This window comes from Palaemon carinicauda, chromosome 3 (genome assembly GCF_036898095.1).
Source record: "Palaemon carinicauda isolate YSFRI2023 chromosome 3, ASM3689809v2, whole genome shotgun sequence".
NCBI classification, from domain to species: Eukaryota; Metazoa; Arthropoda; class Malacostraca; order Decapoda; family Palaemonidae; genus Palaemon; species Palaemon carinicauda.
This window is the reverse complement of record NC_090727.1, coordinates 128,675,599-128,694,218: the sequence shown is the minus strand read 5'-3', so window position 1 is coordinate 128,694,218 and position 18,620 is coordinate 128,675,599. Positions and strand designations below refer to the sequence as shown.

The window sequence follows — 18,620 nt, the reverse complement described above, 5'->3', positions numbered from 1 at the left end:
ATTCATTACTCCATCTATTTCCTTTCATTTAACTTCATTACCTTTCTCCAGCTTTTACATTTACTATCACTTTCCCCTCTTGCAAATACTATCAAATTGTTTTCACCAGTTTGTGCAGTTTCTTTTCACTTTCTCCATTCGTCATGAAATTCCAGACCAAACTATACACACTCTTGCCTATTTAATATAAAACATGCTTCACTTTCACTGCAAAAACTTTAAATAGCTCTCAACAACCCACCACCTACACATTCTCAACAAATGACAAATTGTCTCTCTGTTAGTACTATCATAAGCTTTTCCCAAGCACAAGTATGCCACATTTACCTATACCATTTTACTTTCAACTTTTACAACTTTCACACTTCATCCATGCACCCTCTTTTATATCAAAACCCACACTGTCCTTCCTCTACCAGTCTTCTGATCACAGGTCTTACATTCTTAATCAAAATACTATCAAAACCCTTCCTGTGCATAGAATGACAATCTTACTCTAGTGCCATGTAAGGTAAGCCTATAGAGCACATACAAGCTAAGAGAAGACCAACACACACAGACCTGCATACTTCAGAGTTAAGATACTTTATTTAATTATGCATACATACATATACCAAGGCACTTCCCCCAATTTTGGGGGGTGGCCGACATTAACAAATGAAACAAAACAAAAAAGGGGACCTCTACTCTCTCTGTTCCTCCAGCCTAACAAGGGTCAATCTTTTAAATATCTAATATTTGAGACACTTTTTAGTAGTCTTCTGAGCTTTGGAAACACAGGATGTTTATAATAAAGCAAATCAAAGGCACTGTATAAGGATATGTATACTAGCGAATCAGAGGTTCTTTATCCAGTAAAGTAATTAAAAAATAATTGTTACTATTAAACAACTCCTCACAGTCCAGTAAAACACCTAACAAAACCAAATACAGTAGCCTAAAAAGACGTTAAACGTCAGAGTAACATATAAATCTCAACAGCAGAACCTAGAGTATTTGCGTTGCTACTAATATTGTATGTTTAAGAAGCGGGTTTTATTAACAGTAAAGTAACACTTCCCTTTCAATATCATAACGCAGTAAACTAGTAGCATTGTTAGAAATAATTAAGGCTTTGTTTATTCAATAATGCTCAAATATCATCGCGAGAACCCCGAGTTCTTTATCCACAAGTACAAATAATAGAATGCTTGTCTTACAAATTCTGTAGTATGGCCTCAAAAAACCTCCTCTACAAAAGTATCACTATTTATATATTTCAACCTTTAGATACCTTTATAATTTAACAAATTATAAAGTTATCTTTTTATGCTAATACTAACATATAATTTATTCGATTTGAATCATACAATGTTTTAGTCTCTTACAGAAAATTGCTGAAAAGCAGTATTTTGCAACATGGTATGTTTATACAGTAAAGTATAATGATTATATTAATTGATAATCAATTTTCTTAGCCCTCTTACATGAATAGCCAGAAATACCCTGGATTTTATGCATCCAGACTTGGAGAGTAATTAAAATTCGTGGAGAGAAACAAACTTTTAGTATACGATGGAATAGTACCGGACACATTTATAAGCAAATCAGACCCCGGAAAAAGAGCATTGTTATTGTTATTGGCATTGTTATTATGACTACTTGCTAAGCTGCAAGATACCAACCTGTAGATGGTTGAACTTGAAAGACTCGACGGCAAGACTTCTGAGGAATAGTGTTCATTGTGTTGTACAATGGAGGCTTGCGCCGCCTGGCCGTACAGATCGACCACTCCGAAAACATGCTCTGGGACATTATTAGCGGCGAGTCCTTGTTCCACTCCGTTCACAAAGAAATACAGAGCACCATTGTCCTTTCGCAATACACCAACACGATCACCAACCTGTAACAAAATACTTCTCATGAGGCTCCAATTTTTAAACATAAACCATGGAACTCCCCACTTTAAAGGGATTTTGACAAAGGAAAAATCTATACCTGGGGAGAGACCTGTGACGCCCGGTGAAAAGGTCCTTCTTTACACTTTTCTGATATAAATCTTCCAAATATACCAGAGAAAGATAAAAGCATGGAATGCAGAGGTTACTACCCTCGCGCGAGCACCTTGTGGGTGTCGTGTATACAGCAGGGGCGTGTGAAAACCACAATTCACAAAAAACATTTACAGTAGAGGGATGAGCCGATTACAATTTACAAAGCCTACAGGACTGACCTGGAAGTACAGCATACCTTTCTTAAGATAGATTTGATATTAGATATAAATTTCAGAGGAGTTTACACGAGTTAGGATTAATGCTTTGGTCGTTTCTCTTTCCAACCAGGAATTCATCTTTCAGCTTTCTGAAATGTGTTTAGTTTTATAAAACCTTTCATAAATGGGAACTTTTTCTTAATATAGAGTATGAGAAAAAACCTTTCATAAATGGGAACTTTTTCTTAATACAGAGTATGAGAAAAAAAACTTTCATAAATGGGAACTTTTTCTTAATACAGAGTATGAGAAAAATACTATCTGAAAAAAAAGTTTTGTTATCTATTTAGCAATTAAAAACCTAAAAATTTTCAACAACAAATAAAATCAACATTGTACTGATTACCTTAAGTCGATCCAAATTAAGACCATAATCGTCTATGATGGTCGTTCCATTGTGCATAACGCCATTTCCAGTCATCATCCACGTACCTGATCTGTAAGAAATATGCATAGGATATTACCAGAATTATTGAGGTACTACTGCTAGAGTTATTGGGTCCTTTCCAATTTGTTCTTGTCTACTTAAAGTTTGGAATAGATAGTGCGCTCTATTACTGACTTTTGCATTACAAAACACATTAATAACCCTTCTACCCCCAAAGGACGTACTGGTACGTTTCACAAAACTCATCCCTTAACCCCCATGGACGTACCGGTACGTCCTTGCAAAAAAATGCTATAAAATTTTTTTTTATATTTTTGATTAATTTTTTGAAAAAATTCAGGCATTTTCCAAGAGAATGAGACCAACCTGACCTCTCTATGACAAAAATTAAAGGCTGTTAGAGCAATTTAAAAAATATGTACTGCAAAATGTGATGGGTAAAAATAACCCCCTGGGGGTTAAGGGTTGGAAATTTCCAAAGAGCATGGGGGTAAAAGGACGTACTGGTACGTTTCACAAAACTCATCCCTTAACCCCCATGGACGTACTGGTACGTTATTGCAAAAAGCTGCTGTTTGCATTTTTTTTTGCATATTTTTGATAACTGGATGAGAAACTTCACGCATTTTCCAAAATAATGAGACCAACCTGACCTCTCTATGACGAAAATTAAGGCTGTCAGCGTGATCTAAAAAAAAAAATATTGCGAAACGTGCTTGAAAATGGAAAACGCCTGGGGGTTAAGGGTTGGAAAGTTCCAAATAACCTTGGGGGTAAAAAAAGAGTTAAAATAATGAAGACTATAAAGGATTTACTCACCTGACATTGGTCATCGTTGATGGGTATTCGAGGTCAGTTGGAGGATGAGTGGTCACACCTATTTCCAATGACCCCGCCCACTTATCAACGCACTTGTCCAGCCGAACTTCGAACATTTCATTGGCTTTCAGATGTCGTCGGGTTAAAACAACTCCGTTGTTAAAATCTTCTGAGGCGCTGTTAAAAATGAATACAAAAATGCATTACAGTATTATAAACGTCTCAGTAACTTGCACTCTGACCTCCTCAAGCAACTCTATGCAGAAATGGTACAGGATATTGAAATGTATAACTAAATCATACATCAAATAAAGGCTACAGTATTGATATATACCACCATTAATTAATGCCTGCTTCCATCTCCCGTAACTACTCAAGTCAAACTCGCATGTACTTACATTAAGTACCCGTACGCTGATGTAATAAGTACAGGCAAATACATCTTAGGAATAGTTATAGAAAGTCAGACAGAAATGAGATATATATTCATAAACATTACTTTTTGTATTGTATATGACATTTCTCAACCAGTATAGTGGCAGAAATCAGCAACCTTTTAATTTAATGAATGTTTGAATATTGTAAGATCATAATAAATAAACTGTATTTCTACATGCATTTCATTACCACATGAGAAAGTTAATGTATCAATCCAAAGATTACCATCTTTACAGCTATGTACTTTGCTTGAAATAGAATTATACAATGGACTATGACAACACAGAATGTATAAGAATATCATTGTGTGTCCAATATAAGCTTGGAGTACATGAAATACCTTTGGATGCATGCTCCACTATCCAACTATAAAAATTGGCATAAAAAAAGCATATAAATGTCTCACTTTGGACGGTGAGCAGTTCGTCCATTATTAATGACTTCAGCATAGGTCCCGCAGTCAGGATGAAAGAAAAGGTCTTCGTTCACTTCGTCGTCCGACACCAAGCCTATCAAGAAAAATAATGAAAGAAACTTAAGAAAACTGAAAGAACATAAAGATACAAAATACCATTGCAAATTTACTATAAAGAACATAAATCCAGAATTTTCTGTGAACTAGTTAAGATTTGTATTTTGTCTGCAACAATAAAATTTCCCTGTAGTCTAAGGCTGGGATGAACGTAGAGAGTAGAGGTCCCTTTTTTGTTTTTATTTCATTTGTTGATGTCGGCTACCCCCCAAAATTGGGGGAAGTGCCTTGGTATATGTATGTATGTATATGCAAGTGTTCAAAACCAAACCTAATTCATCTTTCTTTCCAGATGACGGATTTATGAGTTTAAGGAATCTTTACCATACAGACTAGAAGTGGAACCTGGGAAACCATTCAATACCAATGTGCAACAGCAATCAAACTACCGACGGCCTTGCACAATGCATAACAGAAAGTACTTTAATTTCATTGCAAGGTCTTGGTTCCTGCCTGCCATCTATATACCTCTGCTCTCTTCCCACTTTGATGTCCAACTCTTTCAATTGTCTCCTGCTTTAATATTCCAACTCTAAGTTGTGGTGGCCTGGTGGAACCATCCCAGCCTGGTGATTGCCTGACTGAGGTTTGAGTCCTGCTCAAACTCATTAGTTACTTTGGTCACTGCAACCTCACCATCCTTGTGAGCTAAGGATGGGGGGGTTTGGGGGAGCCTATAGGTCTATCTACTGAGTTATCAGCAGCCATTGCCTGGCCCTCCTTGGTCCTAGCTTGAGTGGAGAGTTAGCTTGTTTGCTGATCAAATGTAATATAGTCAGTCTCTATGGCATTGTACTACTTGACAGGGCAATATCACTGTCCCTTGCCTTTGCCATTCATGAGCGGCCTTTAAACTCTCATCTGTTACAGGATGTGACATATCTCAATAAATAGCTACATCATCCCTAACTTTTTCCCTCAAAAGTTACTTTCCCTTTCATCCTTCTTGGCTACGCTGGACATCAAAAGGGCATTAAGTTTCATAATTCCTCATCTTCACATAAAAAGAAGAAAAACAGCAGCAGTTGTAAATTCACTCACCTGTATCAGAAAGAAGTGGCTGTGATTCGCCCATCTGGGTATTTCTCCTCGTTATTAAATTCTGTTCTTCTCTCTCATCACGATCCACAATCGTTACCTACAAAGGAATTGAAAGAAAATCTGCTGTAGTAATCAAAAATGTTTATACTTCCAACCCTAAGAATAAAATACTCCATAAACAGGCTGAACATTGAAGAATATAGTACTTGATGTTAGCTAGAACTGAGTGCCCTATCAATTACTAACATTAACATACAGTATCTACTACCTAACCAAAAACAATAAGGGATTTTGACGAAGGAAAAATCTATTTCTGGGGAGAGACCTGTGTCGCCCGGTGAAAAGGTCCTTCTTGTCACTTTTCTGATATAAATAACTTCCTAATATACCAGAAAAAGTTAAAGCATGGAATGCAGAGGTTACTACCCTTGCGTGAGCACCCCTAAGGGCGTCGTGTATAAAGATAGGGCGTGTGAAAACCACTATTCACAGGTCATCTTCCATTTAGAGAATTCCTTCGTCAATATGTTTGGGTAGCCGACACAGCGGCTCTAACCATACCAGCCTGAACCACCCCAGCGACGCCCGACACCAGCGCCATCTGACATCAAAAACAAAATCTATATATCCATCATTAACTTAAGAATCCAATTTTAATTTCTCTTCTACAAAACATAACTGGTGCTATCATTTCCCACTCAAAATAACTTATTTTCTATTTCCTAGTTATGAACTGGTAATTTTTTAAATACTTTTATTTTCAATAGTGTTTTCCTTTTAGAGGTATTTCACTTTAACTGGCTAGATAATATCATTTTAATTATTCTATTTATTTACAATAATCATATATAACATTACTATTAGTCAGGATACTAATGACAATGTGATCAACCAGTAACAATAAAAAAAATCTATACTAATTCCATTTTAAATCATTATATGAACAACCATAGTTATTTAATGTCAGCACTTGAGGAAAGCACGTCAAAAGTTTAAAACGTACGCCTACCATATTTGGTGGGTAACTTTAGTGGATTACCTTTCAGACCCTATTCCTTTAAACATCCCTTTCACCTTTAACCTATGGTGAAGATAAGAAAACTTTAAACTTAGTGGTTTTGTTTTAATCTTTATCCAACAGGAAAATTCTGCTTACTACTGACAAAACTCATATATAATCAACATTAAAATCAAGATGGTTCCTCTTCAACAAACAGTTGATACCAATTTTGCCATATCTCCATCAAAATCTGAAATCCTCCAATTGTACGGTCTGGTTAGAATTTTTATCATTTCACGGCAAGCTTTAGAATTCTCTTTCCACTTCTGTTTTCCACATTTAAATTGGAATATATCTTCCTCCAATCCCTTCTCCTCAATGCCTCTCTCTGGTATCTTCTTCTTCTTCTTCTTTGTCTACATCTTTTCCCACTTCTATGTACGGTCGATGTTTCTGGTCAGCTTTCTCCATCTACCTTTGTCCTACACCTCATCACTGGTTAATCCCTTTGATAAATGGCTTTCAACTGTCAATCTCATCATTGTCTGGTCATTAAACAATTAAACAATAAACACTGAATCATCAAACTATACAGATTAAGCCCATAAACATTCAATCACTAAGCACCATTGTGTAACACCCAAGAGATCAAGTACCAGAATAAAGTGAGTGCTTTCAAGACAAAATATATTGATCTGAAAATATACGAAATCCCATTCACCTCAAAACAGATGGTTCATTACACCCAATTACCAAAAATAATAAACTTTACTCAAAAGCCAATGACACATTTTTATTAACCCTTTTACCCCCAGGCTCTTTGGAAATTTCCAACCCTTAACCCCCAAGGGATTATTTTTTCCCCAACAAATTTTGCAGTATATTTTTTTAAAATTGCTCTAACAGCCTTAATTTTTGTCATAGAGAGGTCAGGTTGGTCTCATTCTCTTGGAAAATGCCTAATGTTTCTCAAAAAAATTATCAAAAATATGAAAAAAAAAAAATTTATGGCATATTTTTGCAAGGACGTACCGGTACGTCCATGGGGGTAAAGGGATGAGTTTTGTGAAACGTACTAGTACATCCTTTGGGGGTAAAAGGGTTAATATAGTAATGAAGTATTCAGCATAAACTATTACCACTGTTACCTCACCTAAAAAATTTCAGTTAGGAGTACCAAGACCTTCTTACATATCTGCATTACTCTTGTACTTGCAAATACAACTACCGGGACTTGTCACAAAATACAATTAACTGATCTGGGATTATGTATCAAGATTCTTATCTAATCTTTTATCAATGTCAAGCACCAGACTACTTTCAAAAGCTTTTATCACTATTTTACCCTAAAGAGAACAATATTGTTAAGATAAGAATCATCACGTAACTAACTACGTAAGGTGGAACTGAGCTGCCGCGACAAATCCCTATTTATCATTGTCATCTAGCATTTTCTGTTAAATGAGAAGCTTTCTATAAAATATACAAGGCAACAGCCACCCCCTGAAATACCACGGCTAGAGAGTCCTATGACCGGCCAGATTCGGGGACACAAAGGGTCGCACCGAGATACGGAGAGCGTCGAGATGATATCACGACGCGACCAGAGAACTTACTGAAGGTCAAGACCCAAGCTAACATGAGGCCTGCCTCGAGACTGCCCTCAGGGCACATATCCTTCCGCCTAGGGCTACCATTACAGAAAACAGAAGTAGGGTAAACTACACAAAACTCTGGTCGGTTGAGAGGAGGTTTCTAGGTAAGTCTCTTTGTTGGAAGAATCCTTATTTATCATTGTCACCCAGCATTTTCTGTTAAATGAGAAGCTTTCTATAAAATATACAAGGCAACAGCCACCCGCTGAAATACCACGGCTAGAGAGTCCTTTAACAGACTAGATATTATTACAGTGGATCCCTCTCTGATTAAGACGCATTTTTCCTATGCCTACACATACACCTAATAGTCTGACCTAGTCTTTACACAATCCTATCTTTCCTCATACACCTGACTACACTAAGCTAACTGAACAATTCGCCTTCATAAAGGGGTTAAATACCCTACTGCACTTGTTCAGTGGTTACTTTCCACTTGGTAAGGGTAGAAGAGACCCTTTAGCTATGGTAGGCTGCTCTTTTAGAAGGATACTCCAAAATAAACTAATGCAGTCTAGCCTTGGGTAGTGTCAGAGCCTCTGCACCATGGTCGTCCACTGCCAGCGGTGTAAGAGTCGAGTTCGACTCACTGGGCTGATTAATCTCCTCCTTTTAATAATAATACAGTCTTGGGTTATTGTATTCCTGCTTAACGGTACATTCAGGCGGCACACTATTCTATTTCCTTATTTCCTTTCGTCACTGGGCTATTTTTCCTGGTAGAGCCCTTGGGCTTATAGCACCCATCATTTCTAACTAGGGTGAAAGCACAAACTTACCTTGACAGTCATTCCATAAAGATCTACTACTGCCCACACAGGAGACAAAACAGTCGTAGCAGCAATTCCTTGATCCAGTCCATTTATGTAGTAATGCAACTCTCCTCCCGTCTTAATCATCATTCCTATGCGATCGCCCTCCTAATGAAAAATTTGAAATAAATTCATGTTGATAATTACCAATAAATTTATAGATAATTGATTTCCTATGATTATTTCTTATTCTATACAATGGAAGAGTTAATTAAATTTTGTATGCATAGTGTAAGAGAAGCTTTTTTTTATATTTGGCCCATAATATTCATAAATCATTTGTTTTAAAGGAAATGGAAGCATATTTGTCAATTTAGCAAATAAAACTATTTCCTATACTGTACTTTTATACGTAACACTGCAGTTATTGAAAGAATGATATACATCATACAAATAAAATCAAACACCAGTTTTCAGGAATTATACGAAATGCATTGAGACATACAGTAGTTAACTCTACTCTGTTTTTATTTATTTATTTGTGTTCCTTCATGTAAATAAAATAAACTAATACTTTTATCCATTATTAAACCAAATCTAAATTCAAAGAAAAGAACAGACCCGGAAAACCTAACAGGTCCATCGATTCTTATAGGTTCCAAAAATATAACTCCTAACCTACCTTCAATTCATCCAAGTTAAACTGCCCATACTCCCGGTGTATTCCTTTGCCGTTGGTGAGAATACCAGTGCCGCTCATCATCGTCGTGCCCGACCTCATGTTTGTCATGGTGGCCGGGAAATCCAGCATGCCCGGATTGTGGGTTGTAATGCCCACTTCTATACTACCGGACCATTTGTCTACGAGGCGATCTATGCGAATCTGAAAATGGTAAACCAGTTATACATACATACATATACCAAGGCACTTCCCCCAATTTTGGGGGGTAGCCGACATCAACAAATGAAACAAAACAAAAAAGGGGACCTCTACTCTCTACGTTCCTCCAGCCTAACCAGGGACTCAACCGAGTTCAGCTGGCACTGCTAGGGTGCCACAGCCCACCCTCCCACATTATCCACCACAGATGAAGCTTCTATGAAATATTGAGGACAAAACACACATAGTGAAGTCAGGTAAGTTTATGATCTTTATAGATTTGAACATACACTATACATAACTTCACAAAATTTCAGCATATAGTTCTAAAGACTCTTATTCAAATAAAGCATGTAATGAAGGAACTGTTCAAGTTAAAGTAACTGTACATAAAGTCTAATTCCAACTAGCCAAGAATTTTTTTAAAAATCATTACCTCAGCCAACGGAGTTAGAGAAGAGGTTGTTTTTTTGCCGTTGTTTGTCTGTTTGTTTGTTTGTGTGACCAACTTACTGACCACAATTTTACTCATTTGAGTAGTGAAACATTCAGGGATTAATTGTTAGGTTGATACATGGAAGTTATTCAATTTTGAAAGTCCTAGGTCAAAGGTCAAGGTCAACATCAAGAAATAAACTATCGTGGCAGAGGTCTGCGCTCTACTGAGTGCCCTTCTAGTTGGTAACTAATATTAACTTCTATATCGTCATATTTACAAATAAGATGGAAGTTTCAGTCATCTTCCATACTATAGTTATCACCCGTTCGGGTCTTATGACATTTATCAAATACCTTTTCTAAATATACAGTATAGCAATTAACATTTTTCACATTTTTCTAATACATACAAACCAGAGGCTTTCACTTGAGAATATTTCTGATACAAGATGGAAAACACACATTGAAACTTTAGTAACTATGTAGTTCATCAAAAGTTGGTAATTGAGTAAGGGGAACAAACAACAATAGGAGCCATACTCTGTTCTCCATATACCAGACTTGACACAAGAAGCATATAGCTCACCATCATGTTTTGCTAAAGCTAAGGATAGCAAAATAACACTTCAGAGAGAGGCTTGTGTCTATGAAGTCTCTATGGTGCTCAAAATGCTAGATCCTACTCTAAGAGACCTGAGGTCACACTGATGGACAACAATAATGAGATGTCATTGCCCTTTAGTCCAAAGACTACTGGGACTAAGAGGGCTCATCCAACTACGATGGTATACTCATCTCCCTGTGAGTATATAGCAGTCTATTAGCTGAGAAGTCCTCACTTAACGCCTTGTGGGACCACCACCTCTTCTCACACCAGGAAGAAGAGGCCATTCTCTCCTGCAATATCCTAGGACAGGAACAAGGCAAGAGAAAGCGTGGCAGGGACAATGCCATTTTCTCCTGCAACGTCAAAGGACAAGACCAAGGCAAGCAAAAGATGTGGTGGGAGAAGAAACCATGAGATCTTCTACCCGATGATGATAGCTACAAGAGCAGTGGGAATAGGAATACCGTAGACCCCATAAGCAAAGCTAAGTGGACCAAAAACAACAAAAACAACAAGAACAAAGAATCAACAGAAATGCCAGAGCAGACCATATCATCCTTTTTTACTACAAGGACTCTGTCATCACTCCAGGGTCAGAAGACACCATTGTAGGCGTGTGAGACAGACACCCTTAAAGAGACCTCTGCACGTGCACCTAGACTGTTATAAGAGAGGATTTTTGTGCTTAGACGATCTACTCTGCTTGTAAAACCATCCCTAAACCGAGTCAAAGGAGAACAGCCACTCAAAAGAGTAACCTCCCAATGTTTTGTGGCTTTCCTAGGCTTCTTTCCATAATGTTCTAAAAGCAAAGTCTTTTTGGCTTTATTAAGCTTCTTCCCATAGTATTTCCTAAGCAAAGGAGATCAGCCAGCACAATGTTTACAAATAAAAACATACACTGAAAAAAAGAGCAATACTGTCAAGTTACAAAAAATATGAAGTAGACATGCACTATTTTCCCAGACTTTTCAGTTGATCAATTACCCATTACCTGTAAAAATAAAGGGATTTTGACAAAGGAAAAATCTATTTCTGGGGAGATACCTGTGATGCCCGGTGGAAAGAGTCCTTCTTTACACTTTTCTGATATAAATACTTCCAAATATACCAGACAAATTTAAAGTATGGAATGCAGAGGTTACTACCCTCGCGCGAACACCCAGTGGGCGTCGTGTATAAAGCAGGGGCGTGTGAAAACCACTATTCACAGGCTGTCTTCCATTTAGATAATTTCTGCATCAAAGGGAAGGGCCGTAACAGAGGCCCTAGCTACCTTACCTGCGCCACTCTACCGACGCCCGATGCTAGCGCCCTCTCATCTACATCCTTCTGTGCAAGAATAATTACTGTATTGGCCCAGCAAAAGTCATAAAATAGTAAGAAGTCAACACAGAACAGCAGACAGGAAAAAGTTCTTTGTTTCTGACAAGTGAATCGGTATTACCCTAACTTACTAACTTACATATCAACTTACCTCTTAATTACCAAGTTTAATGGAACAATCTTTACCTAAAGTCAGTAATACTACTAAATAGAAGACAATCGTTTTCATTCTTGTGAATATATACAAATATACTATAACATTACATTTTACTTTATGTCTTCTAAATATTTTTGATAATTATCTTAGTAACTATTAGCATCATATATTAATTCTTGAACAAGTAATTGTTCAATTTTTTCACTATAGTGTTATAGTGAATTGAAACATCACACACATCAAAAACTTTAACCTTTATCTAGATTATTATTTTATTCTATTTAAGGATTCTTGATGCAGGGTACTGTAGCTACTATAAAGTTAACCCTTTAACCCCCAGGCTATTTGGAAATTTCCAACCCTTAACCCCCAGGGGGTTATTTTTTCCCAGCACATTTTGCAGTATATTTTTTTAAATTGCTCTAACAGCCTTAATTTTTGTCATAGAGAGGTCAGGTTGGTCTCATTCTCTTGGAATATGCCTGAAATTTTTCAAAAAATTATCAAAAATATGAAAATGTTATTTTCCTTAGTAAAATGAATTTTTGAATATACTTACCCGATGATCATGTAGCTGTCAACTCTGTTGCCCGACAGAAATCTAAGGTCGGGATACGCCAGCGATCGCTATACAGGTGGGGGTGTACACAACAGCGCCATCTGTGAGCAGGTACTCAAGTACTTCTTGTCAACAAGAACTCAATTTTCTCCTCGGTCCACTGGTTCTCTATGGGGAGGAAGGGAGGGTCCTTAAATTCATGATCATCGGGTAAGTATTCAAAAATTTATTTTACTAAGGAAAAAAACATTTTTCAATATTAATCTTACCCGATGATCATGTAGCTGATTCACACCCAGGGTGGTGGGTGGAGACCAGCATACATGTTAACATTAGAAGCTAAGTATCCCGTATTTCATTTTAGCAGTTATTCAAAATAACAAGCATAAAATAAATAAGTACCTGGTAAGGAAGACGACTTGAACAATTACTCTGCCTTTTTTAAGTACGTCTTCCTTACTGAGCCTCGCGATCCTCATAGGATGCTGAGCGACTCCTAGGAGCTGAAGTATGAAGGGTTGCAACCCATACTAAAGGTCCTCATCAAAACCTCTAATCTACAGTAGGCGCTTCTCAAGAAATGATTTTGACCACCCGCCAAATCAAGTAGGATGCGAAAGGCTTCTTAGCCTTCCGGACAACCCAAAAATATTTCAAGAGAAAGATTAAAAAGCTTCTGGAATTAGGGAATTGTAGTGGTGGAGCCCCCACCACTACTGCACTCGTTGCTACGAATGGTCCCAGAGTGTAGCAGTTCTCGTAAAGAGACTGGACATTCTTAAGATAAAAGACGCGAACACTGATTTGCTTTTCCAATAGGTTGCGTCGAATATATTTTGCAGAGATCTATTTTGGTTAAAGGTCACGGAAGTTGTGACAGTTCTAACTTCGTGTGTCCTTACCTTCAGCCAAGCTTGGTCTTCCTCATTCAGAAGGGAATGAGCTTCTCGTATTAACAGTCTGATAAAAATAGGATAAAGAATTCTCTGACATAGACAAAGATGAATTCTTAACTGAACACCATAAAGCTTCAGACGGGCCTCGCAAAGGTTTTAAAGTAGAACTTAAGAGCTCTTACAGGACATAATACTCTTTCTAGTTCATTTCCAACCATACGATAAGTTTGGAATATCGAACGATATTGGTCAAGGCCGAGAAGGCAGGTCGTGTTTGGCTAGAAAACCAAGATGTAGAACATGTAGCCGTTTCGGATGAGAATCCGATGTTCTTGCTGAAGGCATGAATCTCACTGACTCTTTTAGCTGTGGTTAAGCATCTCAGGAAAAGAGTCTTAAAGGTGAGATCTTTCAGGGAGGCTGATTGAAGTGGTTCGAACCTGTCTAACATAAGGAATCTTAGAACCACGTCTAAATTCCAACCAGGTGTAACCAAACGACGCTCCTTCGTGGTCTCAAAAGACTTAAGGAGGTCCTGTAGATCTTTATTGTTGGAAAGATCTAAGCCTCTGTGACGGAAGACTGATGCCAACATGCTTCTGTAATCCTTGATAGTGGGAGCTGAAAGAGATCGCTCTTTCCTCAGATATAAGAGGAAGTCAGCTATTTGAGTTACAGAGGTACTGGTCGAGGATACGGATACTGACTTGCACCAGTTTCGGAAGATTTCCCACTTCGATTGGTAGACTCTAAGGGTGGATGTTCTCCTTGCTCTAGCAATCGCTCTGGTTGCCTCCTTCGAAAAACCTCTAGAGCTCGAGGGTCTTTCGATACTCTGAAGGCAGTGAGACGAAGAGTGTGGAGGCCTTGGAGTACCTTCTTACGCGTGGCAGACATAGCAGGTCCACCCTTAGGGGAAGAGTTCTGGGTACGTCAACTAGCCATCGAAGTACCTCGGTAAGTTATTCTCTCGCGGGCCAGAGGGAAGCAACTAGTGTCAACTTTGTCCCTTCGTGAGAGGCGAACTTCTGCAGTACCTTGTTGACAATCTAGAACGGAGGGAATGCATATAGATCTAGATGAGACCAATCTAGTATAAAGGCATCTAAAAGAACTACTGCTGGGTCCGGGATAGGTGAGCAAAGTATAGAGAGCCTCTTGGACATCGAGGTTGCGAAGAGATCTATGGTTGGCTGGCCCCAGGTGACCCAAAGTCTCTTGCATACATCCTTGTGGAGGGTCCAATATGTTGGAATTATTGTCCCTTCCTACTGAGACAATCTGCTAAGACATTCAAGTTGCCTTGGAAGAAACTTGTTACTAGCGAAAAGTCTAGACCTGTTGAACAGGAGAGGAGGTCACTTGCGAACTCGTACCATGTCAGAGAGTAGGTCCCTCCTTGCTAGGAGATGTACATCAAAGCAGGGAGTTGTCCGTGTTCACCTCCACTACTTTGCCTTGAAGGAGAGACCTGAAGCTTTTCCAGGTCAGACGTACTGCCAGAAGCTTCTTGCAGGTGAAATGCATTGTCCTTTGACTCGAGTTCCATAATCCCGAGCATTCCCTACCGCCTAAGGTCGCACCCCAGCCTACGTCCGATGCGTCTGAGAAGAGAACGTGGTTGGGAGTCTGAACAGTCAGGGGAAAACCCTATTAAAGGTTGATAAAGTCCTTTCATCAAGTCAGACCAGACTTATCTTCCGGAAACCGGGATCGAGACCGCTTCTAGCGTCTTGTCCCTTTCCAGTGAAGAGCTAGATGAAACCGAAGAGGACGGAGGTGTAGTCTTCCAAGTGACACCAATTGAACCACGGATGACAGTGTCCTAACCAGACTCATCCACAGCCTGACAGGGCCGTGTTCCTTCTTCAGCATTTTCTGGATGGATAGCAGGGCTGGGGGTTGATCGTCTTGTTCAGCCATGTCCTCATCAGAGGGTTCCTCATCCGAAACTGATGAGGAAACGGCAACGGAGTGGGCAACGTCTGACTCGCTGAATCCGGTCGCACTGGTGGATGCGTGACGGAGCCGAACACAAGATCATGGTACTGCTGCACAGTCTGTGAACTGTCAACCATGGGGAAGCGAGGAAGTACAGCGACAACCCGAAACTGTCTAGACTGTCTGGGTTGTGCAGACAACCCCTTAACGGGTTGCTGAGGTTGCCGCACTGCGTCACAACAAGTCACCTCTGCAGGTTGTTGAACGTCTTCCCAGTGACACACTGAACGTCCACAACCACCTCCGAGAGTCGCTTAACGTCAACGTGCGACTGGCAATCGACACTGGGTCGCACCGGTGGAGGAACCATCTCAACTGGCGGACGTGAGTAGGATACCTCAGCGTCAACAGGGCGAACAACCAACCGGTAGGAAGGTTGTTGGCAAGAAGGTTCTTCTCCGTAAAAAATCCTCTATCAAGGACTAAGCTTGGACTGCATGTCTTGCAACAAAGCCCAAGGTCTATGGGAGCAGGTGTGGCAACAGACGGGGTTAGCGACTGAAGTGGAACCATTTACCCTCCCTGGAAGCATGTTATGCTTTAATTAAAGTCCATAGGAGGCTAAGCAGCTTAAGGCTCCTCTCCAAATGACAGAGTCCTCAAGGGAATATCAGAAGGAGGGAGAACAGCACTTTCTCATCTACAGGAACCATGTCCGAGAAAAGCTAGGTTATCTCAGTGAGGGTTTCACTGGTGCATAAGCAGCAGACCAGAAGGCAACGTTATGAAACTGCTTGACAGTCTGTGAACTGTCAAAAACTGAACTGTCAACCCCAACAGGTGCGTGAGGACATACAGCACTGGTGTATTAGTAGCACACCAAAAGGCAACGTCATGTAACTGTTTGACAGTCTGTGAGTTGGCAACAACCAAAGCTGTGTGGGGAAGCCTCAACTCCTGACTGACAAGTTTGCTGCGGGCGAGTGGCGGTAACCACAGAGTGTTGCGGAGGCTGACACACCGTGTCAAAACACGGCAGCTTGTGGTAGCTCACGCACGGCAACGGAGTGCTCCGTGTGTCTGTGGGAGTCAGCATGCGTCTGGCAGAGTCGACTGCGCATGGGTGGAGGAGCTCTCACAACAAGAGTGAGGGAGCAGGCAGTCATGCCGGGCGCACAACCGTGGCAGGCTGTAGGCCAAGGGGTGCATAGTCAACCTTCTCCGCAGTCGGAGTGTGGGAGCTGGCAACAACAAAAGCAGAGTGCTGGTGCGTGGGAGGGGCTGCGGTGGGTTGAGGAGCATGCGGTATGGTATGCTGAGCATGCTGTAAGGTATGCGGCTCATGCTGCATGGTATGCGGAGCATGCTGTAAGGTATGCAGAGCATGCTGCATGGGCTGCGGAGAATGCCGCATAGTGCTGGAACCCGGCAGCTCTACAGAACCTTCCCACTGCTGATGCGGTAGCTCACGCATGTTAGCAGATGGTGCAGCAAGAACATGCGTCTGGCAGGGTGGACTGCGCATCGGTGGTGGAGCTCTCACAGGTGGAGGGTGGGAGCAGGCAGCCGCAGTATCTGCTGAGCGCACAACCTCGGCGGGTTGTAGGTTAACAGGTGCATTGTCAACCTTCCAGCACGATACTCCTGCATGAAGGAGCAAGCTGAGACTGTATAGTCTGCAGCATGGACCACTAGGGTCTATGAAAGACAACAACAAACGGAGCTACCGTCCGTTGTGACTGAGGGTCTAAAACAGCTGGTGCGGCAACAGACGGAGTTACTGCCTGTTGCGGAACCACATTGCCTCTCTTGGGAGGTGTGCAGTTGTCGTACTGCAGCGAGTCCGAACTGACCCAGTGGCTACACCTAGGCCGTTGGACTTGCGCGGAAGGGACCGACTTGCACTTAAAAGCTGCAAGATTTGGTCCATGGTTTCTGCGAGAAACCTCTTCCGCAGACAAGGAATAAATGGGCTCTCTCGTCTTTGTGTGGGTGGGGTGATCACGTCGGCAACGTGTGTAGATACACCCGAAACCACGGAGGGAAACGTTTGTTCGTCGATCAAGACCTGTGGAACCCATAAGTCCTTCGACATTACTTCTCCCCTGGGCTTGGGAGCTTGTAAGAGGTATCGGACTAGGTGAACAACTGGCACGAACAAACGAACCCTCGAACGCAACACTGTAACACTTTGCGCATATCACTTTATCACTTTTGATTTTCTGTTTGCACTTATTTCACTGAACTCGAAACTTTAAGTGGTTTGTACCTGAAACACGCAATCCTATCCTTCATTAAAAGGTAGTAATTGCGAAAACAGTATTACAATGTAACAGAAAAACATAATGAAAGATAAAGAATTCAGTGGCTGGAAAAGAGACTAAACACTAGATGAAATAAACTACGTTTAAAATCTCTCACCACATAAAGCCTGGGAACAAGAATAAAACTCTAGAAACGTTTTACTTTCTTCCCCTATAGCGACTAGGGAGAAGAGCAAATAACGAGAACAACGTTACCCGCTTGAACGAAACGTTTATCCTCCTCTCTCTCCCTCCGTCTCTATCTCTCTCTCTCTCTCTCTTGACTTAGAACCTGAGAGATGAGCCCAATTATATATCGTTAAAACATATTATTTGTTAAAGGAAAAAAACTGAAAGGTTTCCCAAAAAAAAAAAGTTCCTTTATTAGAATTAAAACCATTTAAGCTAAGAAAGAATGAACGAAACGCTAGAATCGGTTTACTCTTACTGCAACGTGAAACCGTGAAATACTCTCTCTCTATCGTAACGATAGAGCGCAAGTTGAACGTTCTGAACGTCAACAACTGCGGAGACTAAACAAAACGTTAGTTCAACTTTGAAAAAGTACGAGACTATCAAAGAAATTCTTTCAAAAACATTAAAATTAAAATAGCATAAATTCTTAACAGGAAAAACG

At 40.1% G+C, this 18,620-nt stretch overlaps 1 protein-coding gene across 1 annotated transcript in view; it reads right to left on the bottom strand.

Annotated features, from left to right (window-relative positions):
- The window catches only part of Neurl4 (neuralized E3 ubiquitin protein ligase 4), a 94,658-nt gene that overhangs the window by 44,595 nt on the left and 31,443 nt on the right, over positions 1 to 18,620 (bottom strand). The window contains exons 6-12 of the mRNA XM_068370591.1: positions 9,559 to 9,759; positions 8,904 to 9,044; positions 5,470 to 5,566; positions 4,303 to 4,405; positions 3,459 to 3,635; positions 2,598 to 2,688; positions 1,665 to 1,882 (exon numbers count right to left, since the gene is read on the bottom strand). Of these exons, the coding sequence (XP_068226692.1) occupies positions 1,665 to 1,882; positions 2,598 to 2,688; positions 3,459 to 3,635; positions 4,303 to 4,405; positions 5,470 to 5,566; positions 8,904 to 9,044; positions 9,559 to 9,759 (1,028 nt within the window). The remainder of the gene's footprint in view (positions 1 to 1,664; positions 1,883 to 2,597; positions 2,689 to 3,458; positions 3,636 to 4,302; positions 4,406 to 5,469; positions 5,567 to 8,903; positions 9,045 to 9,558; positions 9,760 to 18,620) is intronic.